Source organism: Episyrphus balteatus, chromosome 1 (assembly GCF_945859705.1).
Source record: "Episyrphus balteatus chromosome 1, idEpiBalt1.1, whole genome shotgun sequence".
Classification (NCBI taxonomy): Eukaryota; Metazoa; Arthropoda; class Insecta; order Diptera; family Syrphidae; genus Episyrphus; species Episyrphus balteatus.
The window spans coordinates 12,670,510-12,698,145 of NC_079134.1; the positions used below are offsets into that span (position 1 = coordinate 12,670,510).

Sequence of the window (27,636 nt, forward strand, 5' to 3'; positions counted from 1 at the left end):
GAACACATTCAAGAACTAAAGATCATTTATAAATGAAATTCTGCATTTTTGTTTTTAGTTTTATTTTGACAATTTTATCTTAATTGATAGCAAATGTCTAAAGACTTGATATTATCATCTGGCTATGTTTCATTTATCAAAATGAGAATAAGCCCCAAAAAATTGTAGAATATATTGAATTTCCTCACCACCACTTGACAGTGAGTGACAGGTGTCATAGATTGAAAATGGGGTTAATAGTTCAGAGTGAAACTCACCACGTATTACCTAAAACCCGTTTTCATAATGTTTCATGAGTGTATGATAACTCACTTAATCGCTTTCATTTTAAGGAAACTGTTTTAAGAGCAGTCATAGGATTATTCACCACACTAGTCATCATACTAATAAACTTTTAAGTAGTTCATACCCCTGGTGAATAAGTATGGTAAATAACCTTATGAGTGCTTTAGACGTCTAAGTCATTAACTAACTCTTCCCAAGGTTCAAATAAGGATCAAATTAAGCCTGAAGCTTTTAAGAACTGCTTACCTTCACGATCTAGAACTTATGGAGCTGTCACTTTTTTAAGCTGTTATACTTATTTTCAAGCATTCAATCGCGTCATGACATTTGTTTTTTAAATTACTGAACGGTTTTCAACTTCTTTATCAAATTTTAATCTTTGATCTTGAATGTGTTCTCAAAAAAAAATAAAATAAAAGACTGCTCTGCATTTAACTTTGCTTTTGGAAAAGTTAAAAGCTTTCGTTAGAGATAACTTTAGTTGATATTTGTGTAAATAAAGTATTTATTTTTTAGTTTATTTAAATTTTCTATATAACCCTTTTTGTACAGTTACTATAAGGCTATATGTAAATATATATTTAAAACTAATACATAACATTAATATTTTAACCAACAAACCAAATAAACAAAAAAAATATTAACATTTTATCTGAAAGAATTTCCAAAACAAACCAAAAACAAAAACATAACAATAACTTAGTTTTATCAACCAATAATAGAAACAAAAATAATCAAATCCGCAGCAACCCGCAACTGTACACAAGATTCGGACTGCAGTGAAACGCTCCAGTGTATCAAGGGCATTTGTGGTGACCCCTGTACAACTGGTTGTGGTGAATCTGCAATCTGTTTGGTGAAAGCACATAGGGTTTATTCATGTCAATGTGCACTTAATTTTACTGGTGATGCACATGTTAAGTGTGTTGCAATTCAAGAAACAACAACAGCAACAACTGTTAGATTAAGTAGTGTTAGTGTAGGGGAAGAACAAACAAAGACAACGGTAGCTATTGGTATTGGGGGGATTGAGACAACAACAACAATAGCATATACGACATTAAATGACACTGAAATGCGTACAAAAGTGACAGATATAGAGGCAATTGATATAGGCCGCGGAGAGGGCACTTCGTCAACGGAAAGATTACCGGTAACTTCTAGTGAACCTCCGGTTACTATCACAATACCATCAGGAGATATAGTAACCGAAACAATGGTTTCAAAAACTCGAACTTCAACTATAATGCCAACAACTAGTCGTGATGTAACTTCTGAAGCAACGACTACAGTTCCGTCAGATGGAACCATGATCCCAGAAACCACACCTGGAGTTGGTACTCAAAGAACAACTACAATGCCAACAATAACTGGTCCTGAAGTAACTTCTGAAGCAACGACTACAGGTCCGTCAGAAGGAACCATGATCCCAGAAACCACACCTGCAGTTGGTACTCAAAGAACAACTACAATGCCAACAATAACTGGTCCTGAAGTAACTTCTGAAGCAACGACTACAGGTCCGTCAGAAGGAACCATGATCCCAGAAACCACACCTGGAGTTGGTACTCAACGAACAACTACAATGCCAACAATAACTGGTCCTGAAGTAACTTCTGAAGCAACTACTACAGGTCCGTCAGAAGGAACCATGATCCCAGAAACCACACCTGCAGTTGGTACTCAAAGAACAACTACAATGCCAACAATAACTGGTCCTGAAGTAACTTCTGAAGCAACGACTACAGGTCCGTCAGAAGGAACCATGATCCCAGAAACCACACCTGGAGTTGGTACTCAAAGAACAACTACAATGCCAACAATAACTGGTCCTGAAGTAACTTCTGAAGCAACGACTACAGGTCCGTCAGAAGGAACCATGATCCCAGAAACCACACCTGCAGTTGGTACTCAAAGAACAACTACAATGCCAACAATAACTGGTCCTGAAGTAACTTCTGAAGCAACGACTACAGGTCCGTCAGAAGGAACCATGATCCCAGAAACCACACCTGGAGTTGGTACTCAACGAACAACTACAATGCCAACAATAACTGGTCCTGAAGTAACTTCTGAAGCAACTACTACAGGTCCGTCAGAAGGAACCATGATTCCAGAAACCACACCTGCAGTTGGTACTCAAAGAACAACTACAATGCCAACAATAACTGGTCCTGAAGTAACTTCTGAAGCAACGACTACAGGTCCGTCAGAAGGAACCATGATCCCAGAAACCACACCTGGAGTTGGTACTCAACGAACAACTACAATGCCAACAATAACTGGTCCTGAAGTAACTTCTGAAGCAACTACTACAGGTCCGTCAGAAGGAACCATGATCCCAGAAACCACACCTGGAGTTGGTACTCAACGAACAACTACAATGCCAACAATAACTGGTCCTGAAGTAACTTCTGAAGCAACTACTACAGGTCCGTCAGAAGGAACCATGATCCCAGAAACCACACCTGCAGTTGGTACTCAAAGAACAACTACAATGCCAACAATAACTGGTCCTGAAGTAACTTCTGAAGCACCGACTACAGGTCCGTCAGAAGGAACTATGATCCCAGAAACCACACCTGCAGTTGGTACTCAAAGAACAACTACAATGCCAACAATAACTGGTCCTGAAGTAACTTCTGAAGCAACGACTACAGGTCCGTCAGAAGGAACCATGATCCCAGAAACCACACCTGGAGTTGGTACTCAACGAACAACTACAATGCCAACAATAACTGGTCCTGAAGTAACTTCTGAAGCAACTACTACAGGTCCGTCAGAAGGAACCATGATCCCAGAAACCACACCTGCAGTTGGTACTCAAAGAACAACTACAATGCCAACAATAACTGGTCCTGAAGTAACTTCTGAAGCAACGACTACAGGTCCGTCAGAAGGAACCATGATCCCAGAAACCACACCTGGAGTTGGTACTCAAAGAACAACTACAATGCCAACAATAACTGGTCCTGAAGTAACTTCTGAAGCAACTACTACAGGTCCGTCAGAAGGAACCATGATCCCAGAAACCACACCTGGAGTTGGTACTCAAAGAACAACTACAATGCCAACAATAACTGGTCCTGAAGTAACTTCTGAAGCAACGACTACAGGTCCGTCAGAAGGAACTATGATCACAGAAACCACACCTGCAGTTGGTACTCAAAGAACAACTACAATGCCAACAATAACTGGTCCTGAAGTAACTTCTGAAGCAACGACTACAGGTCCGTCAGAAGGAACCATGATCCCAGAAACCACACCTGGAGTTGGTACTCAACGAACAACTACAATGCCAACAATAACTGGTCCTGAAGTAACTTCTGAAGCAACTACTACAGGTCCGTCAGAAGGAACCATGATCCCAGAAACCACACCTGCAGTTGGTACTCAAAGAACAACTACAATGCCAACAATAACTGGTCCTGAAGTAACTTCTGAAGCAACGACTACAGGTCCGTCAGAAGGAACTATGATCCCAGAAACCACACCTGCAGTTGGTACTCAAAGAACAACTACAATGCCAACAATAACTGGTCCTGAAGTAACTTCTGAAGCAACGACTACAGGTCCGTCAGAAGGAACCATGATCCCAGAAACCACACCTGGAGTTGGTACTCAACGAACAACTACAATGCCAACAATAACTGGTCCTGAAGTAACTTCTGAAGCAACTACTACAGGTCCGTCAGAAGGAACCATGATCCCAGAAACCACACCTGCAGTTGGTACTCAAAGAACAACTACAATGCCAACAATAACTGGTCCTGAAGTAACTTCTGAAGCAACGACTACAGGTCCGTCAGAAGGAACCATGATCCCAGAAACCACACCTGGAGTTGGTACTCAACGAACAACTACAATGCCAACAATAACTGGTCCTGAAGTAACTTCTGAAGCAACTACTACAGGTCCGTCAGAAGGAACCATGATCCCAGAAACCACACCTGCAGTTGGTACTCAAAGAACAACTTCAATGCCAACAATAACTGGTCCTGAAGTAACTTCTGAAACAACGACTACAGGTCCGTCAGAAGGAACTATGATCCCAGAAACCACACCTGCAGTTGGTACTCAACGAACAACTACAATGCCAACAATAACTGGTCCTGAAGTAACTTCTGAAGCAACGACTACAGGTCCGTCAGAAGGAACCATGATCCCAGAAACCACACCTGGAGTTGGTACTCAACGAACAACTACAATGCCAACAATAACTGGTCCTGAAGTAACTTCTGAAGCAACTACTACAGGTCCGTCAGAAGGAACCATGATCCCAGAAACCACACCTGCAGTTGGTACTCAAAGAACAACTACAATGCCAACAATAACTGGTCCTGAAGTAACTTCTGAAGCAACGACTACAGGTCCGTCAGAAGGAACCATGATCCCAGAAACCACACCTGGAGTTGGTACTCAACGAACAACTACAATGCCAACAATAACTGGTCCTGAAGTAACTTCTGAAGCAACGACTACAGGTCCGTCAGAAGGAACCATGATCCCAGAAACCACACCTGCAGTTGGTACTCAAAGAACAACTACAATGCCAACAATAACTGGTCCTGAAGTAACTTCTGAAGCAACGACTACAGGTCCGTCAGAAGGAACCATGATCCCAGAAACCACACCTGGAGTTGGTACTCAACGAACAACTACAATGCCAACAATAACTGGTCCTGAAGTAACTTCTGAAGCAACTACTACAGGTCCGTCAGAAGGAACCATGATCCCAGAAACCACACCTGCAGTTGGTACTCAAAGAACAACTACAATGCCAACAATAACTGGTCCTGAAGTAACTTCTGAAGCAACTACTACAGGTCCGTCAGAAGGAACCATGATCCCAGAAACCACACCTGCAGTTGGTACTCAAAGAACAACTACAATGCCAACAATAACTGGTCCTGAAGTAACTTCTGAAGCAACTACTACAGGTCCGTCAGAAGGAACCATGATCCCAGAAACCACACCTGGAGTTGGTACTCAAAGAACAACTACAATGCCAACAATAACTGGTCCTGAAGTAACTTCCGAAGCAACGACTACAGGTCCGTCAGAAGGAACCATGATGCCAGAAACCACACCTGGAGTTGGTACTCAACGAACAACTACAATGCCAACAATAACTGGTCCTGAAGTAACTTCTGAAGCAACGACTACAGGTCCGTCAGAAGGAACTATGATCCCAGAAACCACACCTGCAGTTGGTACTCAAAGAACAACTACAATGCCAACAATAACTGGTCCTGAAGTAACTTCTGAAGCAACGACTACAGGTCCGTCAGAAGGAACCATGATCCCAGAAACCACATCTGGAGTTGGTACTCAACGAACAACTACAATGCCAACAATAACTTCTGAAGCAACGACTACAGGTCCGTCAGAAGGAACTATGATCCCAGAAACCACACCTGCAGTTGGTACTCAAAGAACAACTACAATGCCAACAATAACTGGTCCTGAAGTAACTTCTGAAGCAACGACTACAGGTCCGTCAGAAGGAACCATGATCCCAGAAACCACACCTGGAGTTGGTACTCAACGAACAACTACAATGCCAACAATAACTGGTCCTGAAGTAACTTCTGAAGCAACGACTACAGGTCCGTCAGAAGGAACTATGATCCCAGAAACCACACCTGCAGTTGGTACTCAAAGAACAACTACAATGCCAACAATAACTGGTCCTAAAGTAACTTCTGAAGCAACGACTACAGGTCCGTCAGAAGGAACCATGATCCCAGAAACCACACCTGGAGTTGGTACTCAACGAACAACTACAATGCAAACAATAACTGGTCCTGAAGTAACTTCTGAAGCAACTACTACAGGTCCGTCAGAAGGAACCATGATCCCAGAAACCACACCTGCAGTTGGTACTCAAAGAACAACTACAATGCCAACAATAACTGGTCCTGAAGTAACTTCTGAAGCAACGACTACAGGTCCGTCAGAAGGAACCATGATCCCAGAAACCACACCTGGAGTTGGTACTCAACGAACAACTACAATGCCAACAATAACTGGTCCTGAAGTAACTTCTGAAGCAACGACTACAGGTCCGTCAGAAGGAACTATGATCCCAGAAACCACACCTGCAGTTGGTACTCAAAGAACAACTACAATGCCAACAATAACTGGTCCTGAAGTAACTTCTGAAGCAACTACTACAGGTCCGTCAGAAGGAACCATGATCCCAGAAACCACACCTGCAGTTGGTACTCAAAGAACAACTACAATGCCAACAATAACTGGTCCTGAAGTAACTTCTGAAGCAACGACTACAGGTCCGTCAGAAGGAACCATGATCCCAGAAACCACACCTGGAGTTGGTACTCAACGAACAACTACAATGCCAACAATAACTGGTCCTGAAGTAACTTCTGAAGCAACGACTACAGGTCCGTCAGAAGGAACCATGATCCCAGAAACCACACCTGCAGTTGGTACTCAAAGAACAACTACAATGCCAACAATAACTGGTCCTGAAGTAACTTCTGAAGCAACGACTACAGGTCCGTCAGAAGGAACCATGATCCCAGAAACCACACCTGCAGTTGGTACTCAAAGAACAACTACAATGCCAACAATAACTGGTCCTGAAGTAACTTCTGAAGCAACGACTACAGGTCCGTCAGAAGGAACCATGATCCCAGAAACCACACCTGCAGTTGGTACTCAAAGAACAACTACAATGCCAACAATAACTGGTCCTGAAGTAACTTCTGAAGCAACGACTACAGGTCCGTCAGAAGGAACCATGATCCCAGAAACCACACCTGGAGTTGGTACTCAACGAACAACTACAATGCCAACAATAACTGGTCCTGAAGTAACTTCTGAAGCAACGACTACAGGTCTGTCAGAAGGAACCATGATCCCAGAAACCACACCTGCAGTTGGTACTCAAAGAACAACTACAATGCCAACAATAACTGGTCCTGAAGTAACTTCTGAAGCAACGACTACAGGTCCGTCAGAAGGAACTATGATCCCAGAAACCACACCTGCAGTTGGTACTCAAAGAACAACTACAATGCCAACAATAACTGGTCCTGAAGTAACTTCTGAAGCAACGACTACAGGTTCGTCAGAAGGAACCATGATCCCAGAAACCACACCTGGAGTTGGTACTCAACGAACAACTACAATGCCAACAATAACTGGTCCTGAAGTAACTTCTGAAGCAACTACTACAGGTCCGTCAGAAGGAACCATGATCCCAGAAACCACACCTGCAGTTGGTACTCAAAGAACAACTACAATGCCAACAATAACTGGTCCTGAAGTTACTTCTGAAGCAACGACTACAGGTCCGTCAGAAGGAACTATGATCCCAGAAACCACACCTGCAGTTGGTACTCAAAGAACAACTACAATGCCAACAATAACTGGTCCTGAAGTAACTTCTGAAGCAACGACTACAGGTCCGTCAGAAGGAACCATGATCCCAGAAACCACACCTGGAGTTGGTACTCAACGAACAACTACAATGCCAACAATAACTGGTCCTGAAGTAACTTCTGAAGCAACTACTACAGGTCCGTCAGAAGGAACCATGATCCCAGAAACCACACCTGCAGTTGGTACTCAAAGAACAACTACAATGCCAACAATAACTGGTCCTGAAGTAACTTCTGAAGCAACTACTACAGGTCCGTCAGAAGGAACCATGATCCCAGAAACCACACCTGCAGTTGGTACTCAAAGAACAACTACAATGCCAACAATAACTGGTCCTGAAGTAACTTCTGAAGCAACGACTACAGGTCCGTCAGAAGGAACCATGATGCCAGAAACCACACCTGGAGTTGGTACTCAACGAACAACTACAATGCCAACAATAACTGGTCCTGAAGTAACTTCTGAAGCAACGACTACAGGTCCGTCAGAAGGAACTATGATCCCAGAAACCACACCTGCAATTGGTACTCAAAGAACAACTACAATGCCAACAATAACTGGTCCTGAAGTAACTTCTGAAGCAACGACTACAGGTCCGTCAGAAGGAACCATGATCCCAGAAACCACACCTGGAGTTGGTACTCAACGAACAACTACAATGCCAACAATAACTGGTCCTGAAGTAACTTCTGAAGCAACTACTACAGGTCCGTCAGAAGGAACCATGATCCCAGAAACCACACCTGCAGTTGGTACTCAAAGAACAACTACAATGCCAACAATAACTGGTCCTGAAGTAACTTCTGAAGCAACGACTACAGGTCCGTCAGAAGGAACCATGATCCCAGAAACCACACCTGGAGTTGGTACTCAACGAACAACTACAATGCCAACAATAACTGGTCCTGAAGTAACTTCTGAAGCAACTACTACAGGTCCGTCAGAAGGAACCATGATCCCAGAAACCACACCTGCAGTTGGTACTCAACGAACAACTACAATGCCAACAATAACTGGTCCTGAAGTAACTTCTGAAGCAACGACTACAGGTCCGTCAGAAGGAACTATGATCCCAGAAACCACACCTGCAGTTGGTACTCAAAGAACAACTACAATGCCAACAATAACTGGTCCTGAAGTAACTTCTGAAGCAACGACTACAGGTCCGTCAGAAGGAACCATGATCCCAGAAACCACACCTGGAGTTGGTACTCAACGAACAACTACAATGCCAACAATAACTGGTCCTGAAGTAACTTCTGAAGCAACTACTACAGGTCCGTCAGAAGGAACCATGATCCCAGAAACCACACCTGCAGTTGGTACTCAAAGAACAACTACAATGCCAACAATAACTGGTCCTGAAGTAACTTCTGAAGCAACGACTACAGGTCCGTCAGAAGGAACCATGATCCCAGAAACCACACCTGGAGTTGGTACTCAACGAACAACTACAATGCCAACAATAACTGGTCCTGAAGTAACTTCTGAAGCAACTACTACAGGTCCGTCAGAAGGAACCATGATCCCAGAAACCACACCTGCAGTTGGTACTCAAAGAACAACTACAATGCCAACAATAACTGGTCCTGAAGTAACTTCTGAAGCAACGACTACAGGTCCGTCAGAATTAACCATGATGCCAGAAACCACACCTGGAGTTGGTACTCAACGAACAACTACAATGCCAACAATAACTGGTCCTGAAGTAACTTCTGAAGCAACGACTACAGGTCCGTCAGAAGGAACCATGATCCCAGAAACCACACCTGGAGTTGGTACTCAACGAACAACTACAATGCCAACAATAACTGGTCCTGAAGTAACTTCTGAAGCAACTACTACAGGTCCGTCAGAAGGAACCATGATCCCAGAAACCACACCTGCAGTTGGTACTCAAAGAACAACTACAATGCCAACAATAACTGGTCCTGAAGTAACTTCTGAAGCAACGACTACAGGTCCGTCAGAAGGAACCATGATGCCAGAAACCACACCTGGAGTTGGTACTCAACGAACAACTACAATGCCAACAATAACTGGTCCTGAAGTAACTTCTAAAGCAACTACTACAGGTCCGTCAGAAGGAACCATGATCCCAGAAACCACACCTGCAGTTGGTACTCAAAGAACAACTACAATGCCAACAATAACTGGTCCTGAAGTAACTTCTGAAGCAACGACTACAGGTCCGTCAGAAGGAACCATGATGCCAGAAACCACACCTGCAGTTGGTACTCAAAGAACAACTACAATGCCAACAATAACTGGTCCTGAAGTAACTTCTGAAGCAACGACTACAGGTCCGTCAGAAGGAACTATGATACCAGAAACCACACCTGCAGTTGGTACTCAAAGAACAACTACAATGCCAACAATAACTGGTCCTGAAGTAACTTCTGAAGCAACGACTACAGGTCCGTCAGAAGGAACCATGATCCCAGAAACCACACCTGGAGTTGGTACTCAACGAACAACTACAATGCCAACAATAACTGGTCCTGAAGTAACTTCTGAAGCAACTACTACAGGTCCGTCAGAAGGAACCATGATCCCAGAAACCACACCTGCAGTTGGTACTCAAAGAACAACTACAATGCCAACAATAACTGGTCCTGAAGTAACTTCTGAAGCAACGACTACAGGTCCGTCAGAAGGAACCATGATCCCAGAAACCACACCTGGAGTTGGTACTCAACGAACAACTACAATGCCAACAATAACTGGTCCTGAAGTAACTTCTGAAGCAACGACTACAGGTCCGTCAGAAGGAACTATGATCCCAGAAACCACACCTGCAGTTGGTACTCAAAGAACAACTACAATGCCAACAATAACTGGTCCTGAAGTAACTTCTGAAGCAACGACTACAGGTCCGTCAGAAGGAACCATGATGCCAGAAACCACACCTGGAGTTGGTACTCAACGAACAACTACAATGCCAACAATAACTGGTCCTGAAGTAACTTCTGAAGCAACTACTACAGGTCCGTCAGAAGGAACCATGATCCCAGAAACCACACCTGGAGTTGGTACTCAACGAACAACTACAATGCCAACAATAACTGGTCCTGAAGTAACTTCTGAAGCAACGACTACAGGTCCGTCAGAAGGAACTATGATCCCAGAAACCACACCTGCAGTTGGTACTCAAAGAACAACTACAATGCCAACAATAACTGGTCCTGAAGTAACTTCTGAAGCAACTACTACAGGTCCGTCAGAAGGAACCATGATCCCAGAAACCACACCTGGAGTTGGTACTCAAAGAACAACTACAATGCCAACAATAACTGGTCCTGAAGTAACTTCTGAAGCAACGACTACAGGTCCGTCAGAAGGAACTATGATCCCAGAAACCACACCTGCAGTTGGTACTCAAAGAACAACTACAATGCCAACAATAACTGGTCCTGAAGTAACTTCTGAAGCAACTACTACAGGTCCGTCAGAAGGAACCATGATCCCAGAAACCACACCTGGAGTTGGTACTCAACGAACAACTACAATGCCAACAATAACTGGTCCTGAAGTAACTTCTGAAGCAACTACTACAGGTCCGTCAGAAGGAACCATGATCCCAGAAACCACACCTGCAGTTGGTACTCAAAGAACAACTACAATGCCAACAATAACTGGTCCTGAAGTAACTTCTGAAGCAACGACTACAGGTCCGTCAGAAGGAACCATGATCCCAGAAACCAAACCTGCAGTTGGTACTCAAAGAACAACTACAATGCCAACAATAACTGGTCCTGAAGTAACTTCTGAAGCAACGACTACAGGTCCGTCAGAAGGAACTATGATCCCAGAAACCACACCTGCAGTTGGTACTCACCGAACAACTACAATGCCAACAATAACTGGTCCTGAAGTAACTTCTGAAGCAACGACTACAGGTCCGTCAGAAGGAACCATGATCCCAGAAACCACACCTGCAGTTGGTACTCAAAGAACAACTACAATGCCAACAATAACTGGTCCTGAAGTAACTTCTGAAGCAACGACTACAGGTCCGTCAGAAGGAACTATGATCCCAGAAACCACACCTGCAGTTGGTACTCACCGAACAACTACAATGCCAACAATAACTGGTCCTGAAGTAACTTCTGAAGCAACTACTACAGGTCCGTCAGAAGGAACCATGATCCCAGAAACCACACCTGCAGTTGGTACTCAAAGAACAACTACAATGCCAACAATAACTGGTCCTGAAGTAACTTCTGAAGCAACGACTACAGGTCCGTCAGAAGGAACCATGATCCCAGAAACCACACCTGCAGTTGGTATTCAAAGAACAACTACAATGCCAACAATAACTGGTCCTGAAGTAACTTCTGAAGCAACGACTACAGGTCCGTCAGAAGGAACCATGATCCCAGAAACCACACCTGCAGTTGGTACTCAACGAACAACTACAATGCCAACAATAACTGGTCCTGAAGTAACTTCTGAAGCAACGACTACAGGTCCGTCAGAAAGAACCATGATCCCAGAAACCACACCTGCAGTTGGTACTCAAAGAACAACTACAATGCCAACAATAACTGGTCCTGAAGTAACTTCTGAAGCAACTACTACAGGTCCGTCAGAAGGAACCATGATCCCAGAAACCACACCTGCAGTTGGTATTCAAAGAACAACTACAATGCCAACAATAACTGGTCCTGAAGTAACTTCTGAAGCAACGACTACAGGTCCGTCAGAAGGAACCATGATCCCAGAAACCACACCTGCAGTTGGTACTCAACGAACAACTACAATGCCAACAATAACTGGTCCTGAAGTAACTTCTGAAGCAACTACTACAGGTCCGTCAGAAGGAACCATGATCCCAGAAACCACACCTGGAGTTGGTACTCAACGAACAACTACAATGCCAACAATAACTGGTCCTGAAGTAACTTCTGAAGCAACTACTACAGGTCCGTCAGAAGGAACCATGATCCCAGAAACCACACCTGGAGTTGGTACTCAACGAACAACTACAATGCCAACAATAACTGGTCCTGAAGTAACTTCTGAAGCAACTACTACAGGTCCGTCAGAAGGAACCATGATCCCAGAAACCACACCTGCAGTTGGTACTCAAAGAACAACTACAATGCCAACAATAACTGGTCCTGAAGTAACTTCTGAAGCAACGACTACAGGTCCGTCAGAAGGAACCATGATCCCAGAAACCACACCTGGAGTTGGTACTCAAAGAACAACTACAATGCCAACAATAACTGGTCCTGAAGTAACTTCTGAAGCAACGACTACAGGTCCGTCAGAAGGAACCATGATCCCAGAAACCACACCTGCAGTTGGTACTCAACGAACAACTACAATGCCAACAATAACTGGTCCTGAAGTAACTTCTGAAGCAACTACTACAGGTCCGTCAGAAGGAACCATGATCCCAGAAACCACACCTGCAGTTGGTACTCAAAGAACAACTACAATGCCAACAATAACTGGTCCTGAAGTAACTTCTGAAGCAACTACTACAGGTCCGTCAGAAGGAACCATGCTCCCAGAAACCACACCTGCAGTTGGTACTCAAAGAACAACTACAATGCCAACAATAACTGGTCCTGAAGTAACTTCTGAAGCAACTACTACAGGTCCGTCAGAAGGAACCATGATCCCAGAAACCACACCTGGAGTTGGTACTCAACGAACAACTACAATGCCAACAATAACTGGTCCTGAAGTAACTTCTGAAGCAACTACTACAGGTCCGTCAGAAGGAACCATGATCCCAGAAACCACACCTGGAGTTGGTACTCAACGAACAACTACAATGCCAACAATAACTGGTCCTGAAGTAACTTCTGAAGCAACTACTACAGGTCCGTCAGAAGGAACCATGATCCCAGAAACCACACCTGCAGTTGGTACTCAAAGAACAACTACAATGCCAACAATAACTGGTCCTGAAGTAACTTCTGAAGCAACGACTACAGGTCCGTCAGAAAGAACCATGATCCCAGAAACCACACCTGGAGTTGGTACTCAACGAACAACTACAATGCCAACAATAACTGGTCCTGAAGTAACTTCTGAAGCAACTACTACAGGTCCGTCAGAAGGAACCATGATCCCAGAAACCACACCTGGAGTTGGTACTCAACGAACAACTACAATGCCAACAATAACTGGTCCTGAAGTAACTTCTGAAGCAACTACTACAGGTCCGTCAGAAGGAACCATGATCCCAGAAACCACACCTGCAGTTGGTATTCAACGAACAACTACAATGCCAACAATAACTGGTCCTGAAGTAACTTCTGAAGCAACTACTACAGGTCCGTCAGAAGGAACCATGATCCCAGAAACCACACCTGCAGTTGGTACTCAAAGAACAACTACAATGCCAACAATAACTGGTCCTGAAGTAACTTCTGAAGCAACGACTACAGGTCCGTCAGAAGGAACCATGATCCCAGAAACCACACCTGCAGTTGGTACTCAACGAACAACTACAATGCCAACAATAACTGGTCCTGAAGTAACTTCTGAAGCAACTACTACAGGTCCGTCAGAAGGAACCATGATCCCAGAAACCACACCTGCAGTTGGTACTCAAAGAACAACTACAATGCCAACAATAACTGGTCCTGAAGTAACTTCTGAAGCAACGACTACAGGTCCGTCAGAAGGAACTATGATCCCAGAAACCACACCTGCAGTTGGTACTCAACGAACAACTACAATGCCAACAATAACTGGTCCTGAAGTAACTTCTGAAGCAACTACTACAGGCCCGTCAGAAGGAACCATGATCCCAGAAACCACACCTGCAGTTGGTACTCAAAGAACAACTACAATGCCAACAATAACTGGTCCTGAAGTAACTTCTGAAGCAACGACTACAGGTCCGTCAGAAGGAACCATGATCCCAGAAACCACACCTGCAGTTGGTACTCAAAGAACAACTACAATGCCAACAATAACTGGTCCTGAAGTAACTTCTGAAGCAACGACTACAGGTCAGTCAGAAGGAACCATGATCCCAGAAACCACACCTGGAGTTGGTACTCAACGAACAACTACAATGCAAACAATAACTGGTCCTAAAGTAACTTCTGAAGCAACTACTACAGGTCCGTCAGAAGGAACCATGATCCCAGAAACCACACCTGCAGTTGGTACTCAAAGAACAACTACAATGCCAACAATAACTGGTCCTGAAGTAACTTCTGAAGCAACGACTACAGGTCCGTCAGAAGGAACCATGATCCCAGAAACCACACCTGGAGTTGGTACTCAAAGAACAACTACAATGCCAACAATAACTGGTCCTGAAGTAACTTCTGAAGCAACGACTACAGGTCCGTCAGAAGGAACCATGATCCCAGAAACCACACCTGGAGTTGGTGCTCACAGAACAACTACAATGCCAACAATAACTGGTCCTGAAGTAACTTCTGAAGCAACGACTACAGGTCCGTCAGAAGGAACCATGATCCCAGAAACCACACCTGGAGTTGGTACTCAAAGAACAACTACAATGCCAACAATAACTGGTCCTGAAGTAACTTCTGAAGCAACGACTACAGGTCCGTCAGAAGGAACCATGATCCCAGAAACCACACCTGCAGTTGGTACTCAAAGAACAACTACAATGCCAACAATAACTGGTCCTGAAGTAACTTCTGAAGCAACGACTACAGGTCCGTCAGAAGGAACCATGATCCCAGAAACCACACCTGGAGTTGGTACTCTAAGAACAACTTCAATGCCAACAATAACTGGTCCTGAAGTAACTTCTGAAGCAACGACTACAGGTCCGTCAGAAGGAACCATGATCCCAGAAACCACACCTGGAGTTGGTACTCAAAGAACAACTACAATGCCAACAATAACTGGTCCTGAAGTAACTTCTGAAGCAACGACTACAGGTCCGTCAGAAGGAACCATGATCCCAGAAACCACACCTGGAGTTGGTACTCAAAGAACAACTACAATGCCAACAATAACTGGTCCTGAAGTAACTTCTGAAGCAACGACTACAGGTCCGTCAGAAGGAACCATGATCCCAGAAACCACACCTGGAGTTGGTAATCAAAGAACAACTACAATGCCAACAATAACTGGTCCTGAAGTAACTTCTGAAACAACTTCTAGAACTGCTTTAGAAACAACAACTCTCTACCCAGAAACGACACTAAAAGGTCAAAACGTTTCATTACCTTCAACAAGCTCTAGTCCGAGCATAACCCAAACCACAACGCCTTATGATCTCATCTTTCTTACATCAACTCAACAAATTTTTACGACTCAAGTGCCATTTGTTGACTACGGAACAACTCTCTTGCCCATTGATAAGACTGATATCCCAATAACTGTCACACCTTTTTCAACTACCCAATCGACACCCCTTACCAATTACACTTCCGGCACTTGTACAAGTGACTATGAGTGTGCTGACTTCCAGATCTGCCTCCGTTCTGTTTGTTCTGATCCTTGCTTCGCTTTTACACCCTGTACACAATTAAGCTTCCAAGTATGTAGAACCTTAAATCATACGGCTATGTGCTTTTGCAATGCAGATGCAGATGTGAATACACCAGACTGTCACGTGATACCAGGTAAACCTTCCAAACTCTTTTAAATCAAAATCAAAAAAATGACTTTTGGAATGTTGCAAGCAAGCAAAAAAGGAATGTTGCAAGTTTTTGACCCATGTGAGTGCGTAAGAACTGCACTTAAACTGCAACTTACAACCGCTGGGTCTACAATTCTTTGTCTCTCTCTATTTCTCGGTTACCGGTGCAAAATACATTGTACGCATAGAAAATTATTCAAAACAGATTTGCGCGTCCTGTTTTTTTGTTGTACTTTCTACTTGCTATCTCTCTCCTTTTCCTCGTTCATCTTATCCTTATATATTCCTATCTATCATCTCCTTATTTTTGTTTTACTTTATATATTTTTCTGAGCCACTCTTCACCAATCAACATACGGCTCATATACGAATGCACCATTATTTCGTTAAGTGCAACCAAATCCATTGTTATGTTTCGTTAAGTTCGTTGTTATAGCAAAATGGGTGGTTTCAAAAGAACAAAAAAAGGCTTTTAACTCATATTAATTATAAAAGATGAGTTGACATATATTTTTATGCATGAGTTTAATGTAACCGCTATTTTTTTGTATGTTTCACACACTGTTACCTGTCAAACTTGACAGCCAGCCCATATGTAGGTGAATTTCATCGCAGTGCAAGTTTTAGAATTTTATTATAATTGTTGCGCATGTTGTTCGGAAGCCTGAATATTCAATACAAATTCCTTCAAATAAAGTTTACAGGGAAATGAAGGATGCAAATGTGTTTGTATTATTTTATATTTATATTTATTGGTTGTTGTATATTTGTAAAATAAAGTTATTACAATTAACTTGTAAATATTTGCACGATGGTGGTGGTTGTATTGGTCTTTGAAATATATATATTTTTTTTTTCTTTTTAGAAAATATAAACTAGTCTTAACGCTTGCATGTGTATATGTTGTGCTGAGCTGTTTTTATTCAAATTTTTGTTTTCTTTCAAGATGTTTGATGTTCTATTTCAGAAAAACAAAAAAAAACAATCAAATAAATGTTTAAAAAATAAACAGCTGCTTATATAGCAAAGTTTTTAATTTGCGTTAGGCTTTTTTACTTAATGAATAATTGAAATTTTACAGAAATCGGTTGCACGTCTAGCAATGATTGCCCTTCGCAAAGGGCTTGTGTTAATGCATTGTGCGTGGATCCATGCTCATATGCAAATCCATGCGCTAAAGATCAAGAATGTCAAGTCAAACAACATCATCCAGTGTGTGTTAAAGGTAAGTTTAGTTTAACTTGAAGGTGCAAACAAAATGGGCAACTTGCTTTTGGTCTTCTTATGTGTTAAAATATTGTGAAGTATGCATTTGTCAACACCATACACTGTCGACAAAAACATTCCACGTTTTTTGACGTTTGGACATCAGCTCTTTTGTTTTAATTGAATTCTTACACTTTTCATCCAGAAGTCAAAAAAGAAGCACAAAATTTATATTCAAAGCTTCTATTGCTTCTGTAAGCTTTTATAGAAAAAAACATTGTTAGATGGGTTATGCTTGTGGACGTTAACGTACAACAACCACATATAGAAGTAAGCGCTCTTAAAATATTAACCGACGACTCAGAATTTTCAGAGTTGATAGATTGAAATTGAAGACTTAAAAAAAGTTGCCCTTATTTTTGATCCTTGCATGAAATGCAAAATATTAAAACTGATGGTTTTGCTTTATCAACTTAATTTTTTGTAGTTTGTGAATGTCAAAGAAGTTCAGATTGTCGAGGAGACGCTCAATGCGATGGATGTCACTGCTTGCAACGTAAGTATTTTTTTTTCGATAACTCAGACTTCAAAGTATTGAAAGTGTAGAACTTCGAGGTTCTTTAGGGACATTCCTTGAGTCATCTTGTTGTCTTTTTTCCTTTTTTTTAACGACTGCTTTATTATATGTTATTTTTAAAACTCAAATTTAATAAACTTACATCTAACAAAATTTCAAATTATCATTTTCAGAACCTGGAGTCACAACAGGTTGTGAACACTGTCCATATGGAACAACATGCGACCCAACAACTGGTGCTTGCATCAAAGGTAAGTTTAATTTGAACTTCAACGAAAGTAGTTTATGTTTTTGAAAAAAAAAAACATTGTAAATATTAATGTTTATACAAAAATTATTAACGTCGCACATAACTTTTCTTGCACAAAAAAAAATACGTAAACCAATGAAAATAAAATATTTATAACATTACTTAACCAAAACACAATAATAAATCATAAGCGACAATTTTGTTTACCCCACCTGAGTTCTCTACCTAAGCCTTTATACCCAATATGCTTTGGTGGAAAATCTCAAAAAAAAAAAAATTGTTTTAAAATTTTGTATATATATATAATTTTCAAAATTTTTTGTTTTATTAAAAAAACCACCAATTTAATTATGTAAATAATCTTTAGCAAATATAACAACCACTACTACTTCTACTACCACTACCAATTTAACTGATGTAACAAGTACAACTACTGCCACTGCTACTACCACCATAACATATGACACTACCCCTAAACCAAAACCTATCGATAGGAGTGGTTTTACTACTGATACTACTAACATAGATTATGAGTCAACAACAACATCACCAACAACAACTATGCCACAGCAGACAACGACAACTGGCATCGATTATACTGAAGATCATATAGTTTCATCGACGGTTCTCTCAATGGTTGAAGAGGTCTCAACAACCTTAGGTCTAACAAAACCACCAAGGATTTCAACAACCACAAGTTCAACAGTTGGTGAGATAACAACTCCCAAGTTGGTAACAGAATATCCGCCAATTGACTCGTTAACTACGACAGAAGAATCTATAACCTCGACTAAGAATCTCACCACGACTGGGGCTCCTACGGAATCAGGAGTTGATACTAGTACAAAAACTGGTCCTCCTAAAAGCTATCGCGATGGAGAGAATAACATCACTGGAACTACTTATACAACAACTGAGAGTGGTTTTGAAGGATCAAGCACAACAGTATCTACTCAGTCTACAAGGGGAGAAGATGATTTGACAGGAAGAATAAGTACTTCCACAAGCAGAATTATACCCACCACTCGAGGTGAGAAAGATACAATTACAACTGAAAAACCTGTCGAAAGAATAACTGAACCAATTGAGCCCATCACTATAAGTGGATTCAAAACGACATTGAGCCCAACAAGTTCTACAACGGAAACTCAAACCGAAACTGAAACAACACTTGGAGTGGAATCAACAACACAAGCTGGAATCACTTCGACTAGTTTCGAAGAGAGAACAACAATAGGTTCCACAGCTAAAACTGAAGCTCCAACAAGTTCCACTATGGAAACAAGAACTGAAACAACAGTAAGTGTTAAGGAAACTGATACAACACTTGAAGTTGAACCAACAACACCAGCTGGAACCACCTCAACTAGTTTTGAGGAGAGAACAACAGTAGGTTCCACAACTTCAGCAATAGGTTCCACAACCACTACTGAAGGAGTTGGGCTTGATATAACCACAACACAAACTCCCTCGACGGTTTCCGATCATACTCCAGGGTTTGTAGAAAATACCAAACGACCATCAACACGTGGTGACACCTCACTTGAGGTGGATTATGATAATTTCACCACAATTATGTTTAAGAATTTAACAACTACCGAGAAATATGATACTACATTATCTGTGATAAATGATACAACCACTCCCACAAGAGAAACTACAATGGGCGTTGGACTTGATATAGTCACCACATCGTCGTCCATAACACCACCGACAGATGGTGAAACAAAATCAACAGGCACAGGTGTTGAAACACCAACAACACCCTCAATCATTGGAAAAACTATAACCACCGAAGAATATGGTACAACACCACCTGTTGATGTTGACATAACCCCGCCTCCGAGAAAAACAACAACTGGTGTGGGTATAGATATAATAACTACATCGTCTATGATACCAACAACAGGTGCAGGTGGTGAAACTAGATCAGCCACAGACATTGAAACACCAACAACACCAACATTCTTCACAACAACTACAACTTCTGATGAAGATTTATTGAAAACAACTTTGATGACAACAACTGTTGGTGATGTGGTTGGAGGAAAGGTTTGTGTCAACAATACAAATTGTGGTGTTAAGGAAATTTGCGTAGCAGGTCGTTGTCGTGTTGTTTGTGAATCGCAAACTGATGATGATGATGATAATATTGATTGTGTTACAGGTATAACATTAATATTTTATTAACCTTAATAATTTCTTGTTCATTTTATATAATTCACACTTAGTATTTGAGAAAAAATTTACATTAGCTGTATATATATTTTGTACCTTTTTTTAAAATTAATATTGTTTTCTTTTTTTAATAATAAAGTAATAAGCAGTAACAATATGTAAATTTTGTATATACAATACGCAGCAATGCACATACATTTTTTTAATCTTGCTAAAAATCATATGCAGGAATAATGTTGGATTAGTTGGTGAAGTTTTAAGGATTCTGTGATTTATTTTTTATATTCCACGAGCATTTTGGAAAAAAAATGTGAGGAGTTCGGGAGCACATATTCCTCTTCGTGACTTCGTTCTTTTTTAAAACAAACGACGTTATTTCTTAACTATAATTCAGATGATGATGAATTTTTAAAATACTGTTGTTTTGGAATTCTAACTTTTTTATTGTACGGGGCTAGCATTTTAATTTTATTTTGGATTATTATTTCGGTAGTTTCAATTAATCATTGCTCTTTTTCTAGAATCTTGTGTTGCAAAGTCTTTTAATAGCTGAGTCTTTAGTATTTTTAGAGCAGACTAGACATCCTGTAAGACATCCGTATGCATTATATACTTCTACATCAATAACGTAATAAACTTACCTAATTGGTTTATATAAATACTACCCCATGCTGTATGGTCTGCGTTTTTATCACAACCAACAAGCAATGTTTAAATTACCAGAACTCCATTGGATTAGTAACTTATGTCTCGAATTGTTTTCTGAAAGACGTATAATTATAATTATTATATTTCATGTTTCTATTCAAATTATGGACGAATCTTACCTGTATTTTATTTTCTTGGTCGAAATCATATCCATTTCAAACAGAGCCTGAGATTACAAAAATTAAAGCCAACATCGCAAAGTTATAATAAATCAATTTTTTGGCTCTCGGCTTCACTGAATTTTATCACTCTCCTGAGGTGAAATCCACACCGTTATTGTGTCAATAGGTTTTTCTTTGTATGTATCCGAGATGTCCATGATTAAAATAGGAAGAATATGCAACAAGTCATCAATTCTATTAACAGATCTATGAAAACGAAAGAGCTGATGTACAAACTTGAAAAAAATATTATCAAATTCTGGCACGATTTTGTAGGTTGTGCCGTTTCGTCTTGAAGCATAATCAGACTAATTTTTCTTTTAGCGCACATTTCATAATTTTTTTATTGAAGAGGATCTGAAAATAAATTAAGATATATGTAATTTGTTTTATTTGCGTATGTACATTTATGTTTATAAGGAAATTTATTTATTTAATCAAATTAACAATTATAAGGTTGTATATTGTATATTTTAATTTTACACCCCCATTATCTCCAAAAACTCACCTGAACCAATTCCAATATTATTTCTCCATAGATATTGTTTAAAAATAAAACCCTACACATTTTTGTACAAATAATGCTTAAAAAATTAAATTTTAACTTTTTTTTTTCTTTCATCAAATCATTTTATATAAAAACACAAACATAAATGTTTTTAACCAACAATGTTCACTAATAAATGATAATACTTCTAACCGCAAACAAAAAACAGAATCACCTGGCAATGCAAAAATACCTGGACCATGTCAATCGAATAACGATTGCATTGATAATGAGGCATGTTATATGGGTATGTGTCAAAATCCATGTGATTTTGCTGAAGTTTGTGCACCGACTGCCAAATGTGTTGCTAAAATGCATCGCCCCATATGTTCGTGTCCAAAAGAACATGAAGGAAATCCAACAATCAAATGTACTCCATTGGGAACAAGTAAGAAAACTAACTGTTTTTAACCACTTTTTTAAAACTACTACTTTTTTAACTATCTAAAACATAATAAACCCAACCCAACAATAAGTAAAGGAACACACAGTTTTTGTACATAAATGTACAATACACAAAGTGTTGTTGGTTCACAGTTTTTTGAGCCTTCCTTTTTTTATTTTTTATAGTTTTTTCAATATTTTTATTCTTCAGCACTTTTTTGAACTTATTGTCTCATACACGAAAAAAAATATTCTTTTCTCTACTTTTCTTTACCGCACCATCACCACCAAAAAAAAAATGTATCTAAACAGTTGAATGCACTCGTAATGAAGATTGTGGCATAACAGAGGCTTGTATTGGTGAGAAATGCCAACATCCTTGTGATGTGCATAATCCTTGTGCCCTAAATGCGATCTGTATAAATACAAATCATGGTTCCGACTGCAGTTGTGAAGATGGCTACCAGGGCAACGGTTTTGGTGGATGTCAACCAGGTTTGTAAAAGCTTAAAGAGGAAGAGTCACTTGATTTGTGTAACTACTTTTTTGTTTCTTTTATTCTCACTTCACCACCCCCATCACTGTACATAACGATCACAAATTTCTTCACCTGTCATATAAATCATTAGCTCAAGATCATAGATCGGTTTGTCAGTACAATGAAGATTGTCCACCGGATAAGCTTTGTGATCGATTGAATCGACAGTGTGTCAACCCATGTTTGGAGGATTCTTGCGGAGAAAATGCCGAATGTATTCCGGCAAATCATGGAATCGAATGTCACTGTTTCAGTGGATTCGTTGGAAACGCATATGTTGAATGCCAACGAGTTCAAGGATGCCGTGCCGATTCGGAGTGTGATTCGAATGAGGCTTGTGTAAATGGAAAATGTTCATCACCATGCAGATGTGGTTTGAATGCCCTCTGTGATGTGGTCAATCATCAAGGTGTATGTAAATGCCCGCCTGGATATGGTGGAAATCCTGAAATTAGCTGTAATCCTCCAACCAATCCATGTGAACCAAATCCATGTGGAGTTAATGCTCTGTGCGAGCTTGATCGGGGTAACCCTATTTGCTTCTGTCCCAAGGGTTTGACAGGAAATCCTTTCAAGAATTGCAGTAAGTATTAGACAAAAAGGCTTTTTTCCATCACCAGAAACCTTGATGTATATTAAATTTGTTTACAGTTCCTGAAGGAGATGAATGTTCACCGAACCCATGTGGACCGAACAGTGGATGTCGTGTTGTCTCGAATTCGCCAATTTGTTTCTGCCTGCCAGAGTATGAAGGTGAACCACCAAGTGTGCCATGTGCACTGCCAACCAATCCATGTGATCCATCACCATGCGGACCAAACACTCAGTGTACAGTTCTCAGTAATGGATTCTCCAAGTGCACATGCTTACCGAATTATGTAGAAAGTCCAAATACAATCCGAGGATGTGTAGCACCTGTCAATCCATGCGATCCAAATCCATGTGGACAAGGAGCAGTATGTGATTCTGGACGTGATCCAGTTTGCTTCTGCCCAGACAACAAGGTTGGCAATCCCTTCAAACTTTGTCAAGAACCAACCGTGACTGTAGAGTTATGCCGTCCTGGTCCATGTGGAAGGAATGCCGATTGTTATGTCGTTGGAAACAGGGAACAATGTTACTGTAGCGCTGGATTTATTGGTGATCCATACAGTGGATGTCGCGAACCAACACGTAGTGCTTGTGAGCCAAACCCATGCGGACCAAATGCCATCTGTTCGATGCGGGACGCAAACGATCTAATTTGTACTTGTCCTCAGGGTCTTGTCGGTGATCCAGCAAGTCCTGAAGGATGTCAACGATATGAATGCCAAGTTGATAGTGACTGTGCCAATGATAGAGCCTGTATGGGCTTCAAATGTTACGATCCATGTCCAGGAGCTTGTGGTGTACAAGCAAATTGCCGTGTGGAAGAACATCATCCAGTTTGTACATGCAATCCAGGTTTAACTGGAAATCCAGGAATTCGCTGCTTCTCACAGGATACACCAAAGACATCTAGTAAGAATCCATGTCTGCCAAGTCCATGTGGACTTAACACCGAATGCAAGGTTATGAATAACCGTGCTGTCTGCTCATGTTTACCAGAATATCTGGGCGATCCACAAAGTGGATGTCGACCAGAATGTGTTATCAATTCAGATTGTGGACCAACAAATGCCTGTATTGACAGGAAGTGTGTGGACCCATGTTCGACAAGTGTGTGCGGTATTAATGCTTTGTGTAAGGTCATCCAGCACACACCAACTTGTGCTTGTATCGAGGGATATGTGGGAGATTCGTTCTTGCAATGTATCCCAGTTCTAAAGAATGTTACCCGTGATCCTTGTAATCCATCACCATGTGGACCAAGTGATGTTTGCACAGTTTATGGAGATGGAGTCGCACTATGCGATCCATGTTTTGGACCAGATGCTATTTATAATCCACGTTGTCGCCCAGAATGTTTGTCCAACTCGGATTGTCCATTTGATAAGGCTTGTGTCAATCAAAATTGCTTAGACCCTTGCCCAGGATCTTGTGGTCACAATGCACTCTGTTATGTGTATGAACATAGACCAGTTTGTTCATGCCCACAGGGTCTTTTTGGAAATCCTTATGAACATTGTTCGGCACCATCACCAGTTTATCCTTCAAAGGAGGAAACTTGCAATACTATCAGATGTGGTGCCAATGCTGATTGTAAGCGTGGTAAAGGAGGTTTGGCATGTGTTTGTAAGAAGGGATACTTTGGCGATCCTCTTGTTGGTTGTCGACCCGAATGTGTTCTTAATTCGGACTGTAGTATGGATAAGTCATGTGTTAATACTCGTTGTGTTGACTCTTGTATTGGAGTTTGTGGAATCCATGCAAATTGTCGGGTTGTTAATCATGCTCCGGTGTGTGTTTGTAAAGAAGGTTATGCCGGTGATGCTTTTACAGCCTGTCATCCATTCTACCTACCACCAACCGATAAGAAGGCACCAGTTAATCCATGTGAACCATCACCTTGCGGACCGAACAGTCGTTGCTTTAGCACACCAGAAGGGTATGCAGCTTGTTCTTGTCTGCCAGGTTACAGAGGTGCCCCACCAGTTTGTCAAGCTGAATGCGTTGTCAGTTCAGAGTGTCCTCTCAACAAGGCTTGCATCAATCAAAAATGTACAGACCCATGTCCAGGAACATGTGGAATTGGAGCTCGTTGTGAAGTTCTAAATCATAACCCAGTTTGTGGCTGTGAATCAGGCTTTGAAGGCGATCCATTTGTATCATGTTCACGAATTCCAGCACCAACTGAAGTTGGACCAACAAAACGTCCCACAAATCCATGTTTGCCATCGCCATGTGGACCGAACTCAATTTGTCAAGTCAAACAAGGACGACCAGTTTGCTCGTGTGTTGCCAATTATATTGGAAGCCCACCTTACTGCCGACCAGAGTGTGCACTGAACAGTGAATGTCCTTTGGACAAGGCTTGTATTCAAGAGAAATGCCGTAATCCATGTGAAAATACTTGTGGACTTAATGCACGTTGTACAGTTATATCACACTCAGCTCATTGTAGCTGTGATGAAGGCTATGAAGGTGACGCCTTTGTTGGATGCTCACCAACTCCAGAAAGTAAGTCTACAACTAGGCTTTTTGGTCTTTTTCCTAATTTGTATCTTTTTTTTTAGAACCACGAGATAGAATTGATCCATGCTATCCAAGTCCATGCGGTGAGAACGCAGTTTGTTCTGAACGTGATGGAGCATATCGTTGTTCATGTATTGATCCATACATTGGAGATCCCTACACCACAGGATGTCGTCCAGAATGTGTCTATAACTCGGAATGTTCATCGGGACTGGCATGCATTAAGCAACATTGTCGCGATCCTTGTGTTGGCAATTGTGGAACCAATGCCGAATGCTCGGTGGTGAACCATGTTCCAGCATGTAGCTGTCTACGAGGTTATGAAGGAGATCCATTCACCGGTTGCAAACGGGAGCCAACACGTAAGTGTTCTTTACTTGTGGGTTTCATGATTAGTCCAAATTCTAACGAGCATATTATGATCCACAGATATAGGTCCTGTGAGTCCATGTGAACCATCACCATGTGGACCAAACAGCTTGTGCCGTGTGATCGATGGTCGTCCAACATGTTCATGCCAAGTAGGTTACTCCGGATCACCACCAACATGCCGTCCAGAATGTGTTGTTAGTGCTGAATGTAACCAAAACATGGCATGCATCAATCAGAAATGTGTCGATCCATGCGCTGGTACTTGTGGATTCAATGCCAATTGTCAAGTTGTCAATCATAATCCGATTTGCTCATGTCCAAAAGACTTTGTTGGAGATCCGTTTGAACAGTGCGTTCGAAAACGTAAGTTACTCTATCTAATCTTTCAGGACCATTATTTATTTTAACCATCTTAATAGCAATTGAACCAGCACCAAAGGTCAATCCATGCATTCCAAGCCCATGTGGACCGAACGCTGAGTGCCGTGAAATGGATAGCCGTGCTGTCTGTACATGTTCGACTGGCATGTTTGGTGCACCACCAAATTGCCGACCTGAATGTGTTATCCATCAAGACTGCCCATCGAATCGAGCTTGTATTCGTCAACGATGTGAAGATCCATGTATTGGAGCTTGCGGCTTTAATGCCGTATGCAGTTCACAAAATCATAAACCTATTTGCTCTTGTATTGAGGGTCACGAAGGTGATCCTTATGCTGGTTGCAATATGCGTCAAGGTAAGTCTAGACATTTAAGATTCTCTCAATTATCCTCCGAAAGCAAAATTTTACCATCCCTCATTTCTTTTACGCACTTCACCTCCTTCACTATGCATGTTGATTTCATTTTGGCTATTTTATTATTTATATGTAAATATCATTGTTTTTCCTTATTTTTTTCTTTTATCCTTCGTCCTTCACAATCAAAAATATATAAACATTAGTGGTGCGAGATATTGTAGATCCGTGTCATCCATCGCCATGCGGATCAAATGCTATTTGTAGAGAACGAAATGGTGCTGGTTCATGTACTTGCATGCAAAATTACTTTGGTGATCCTTATTTGAACTGCCGTCCGGAATGTGTCCAAAATTCCGATTGCCCTCGCCACAAATCTTGTGGAAATATGAAATGTGTGGATCCGTGTGTAGATTTGTGTGGCATTAATTCAGAATGTCGTGTAAACAATCATTTGCCTGTGTGTAGTTGTTCACCAGGTTATACAGGAAATCCTTTAAGAATTTGTCATTTGATACCTGAGAGTAAGACCTATCGAAACCCTCAAAAGTAGAATCTTTTTTTATCGAAAAA

At 41.3% G+C, this 27,636-nt stretch overlaps 1 protein-coding gene across 1 annotated transcript in view; it reads left to right on the plus strand.

The window, feature by feature from the left end:
* The window catches only part of LOC129906152 (uncharacterized), a 174,548-nt gene that overhangs the window by 100,421 nt on the left and 46,491 nt on the right, over positions 1-27,636 (plus strand). The window contains exons 16-27 of the mRNA XM_055981804.1: positions 17,373-17,516; positions 17,985-18,053; positions 18,248-18,325; positions 18,692-20,491; positions 22,088-22,306; positions 22,615-22,797; positions 22,932-23,423; positions 23,492-25,939; positions 25,996-26,316; positions 26,384-26,689; positions 26,746-27,063; positions 27,270-27,587. Coding sequence (XP_055837779.1) covers positions 17,373-17,516; positions 17,985-18,053; positions 18,248-18,325; positions 18,692-20,491; positions 22,088-22,306; positions 22,615-22,797; positions 22,932-23,423; positions 23,492-25,939; positions 25,996-26,316; positions 26,384-26,689; positions 26,746-27,063; positions 27,270-27,587 — 6,696 coding nt within the window. The remainder of the gene's footprint in view (positions 1-17,372; positions 17,517-17,984; positions 18,054-18,247; positions 18,326-18,691; positions 20,492-22,087; positions 22,307-22,614; positions 22,798-22,931; positions 23,424-23,491; positions 25,940-25,995; positions 26,317-26,383; positions 26,690-26,745; positions 27,064-27,269; positions 27,588-27,636) is intronic.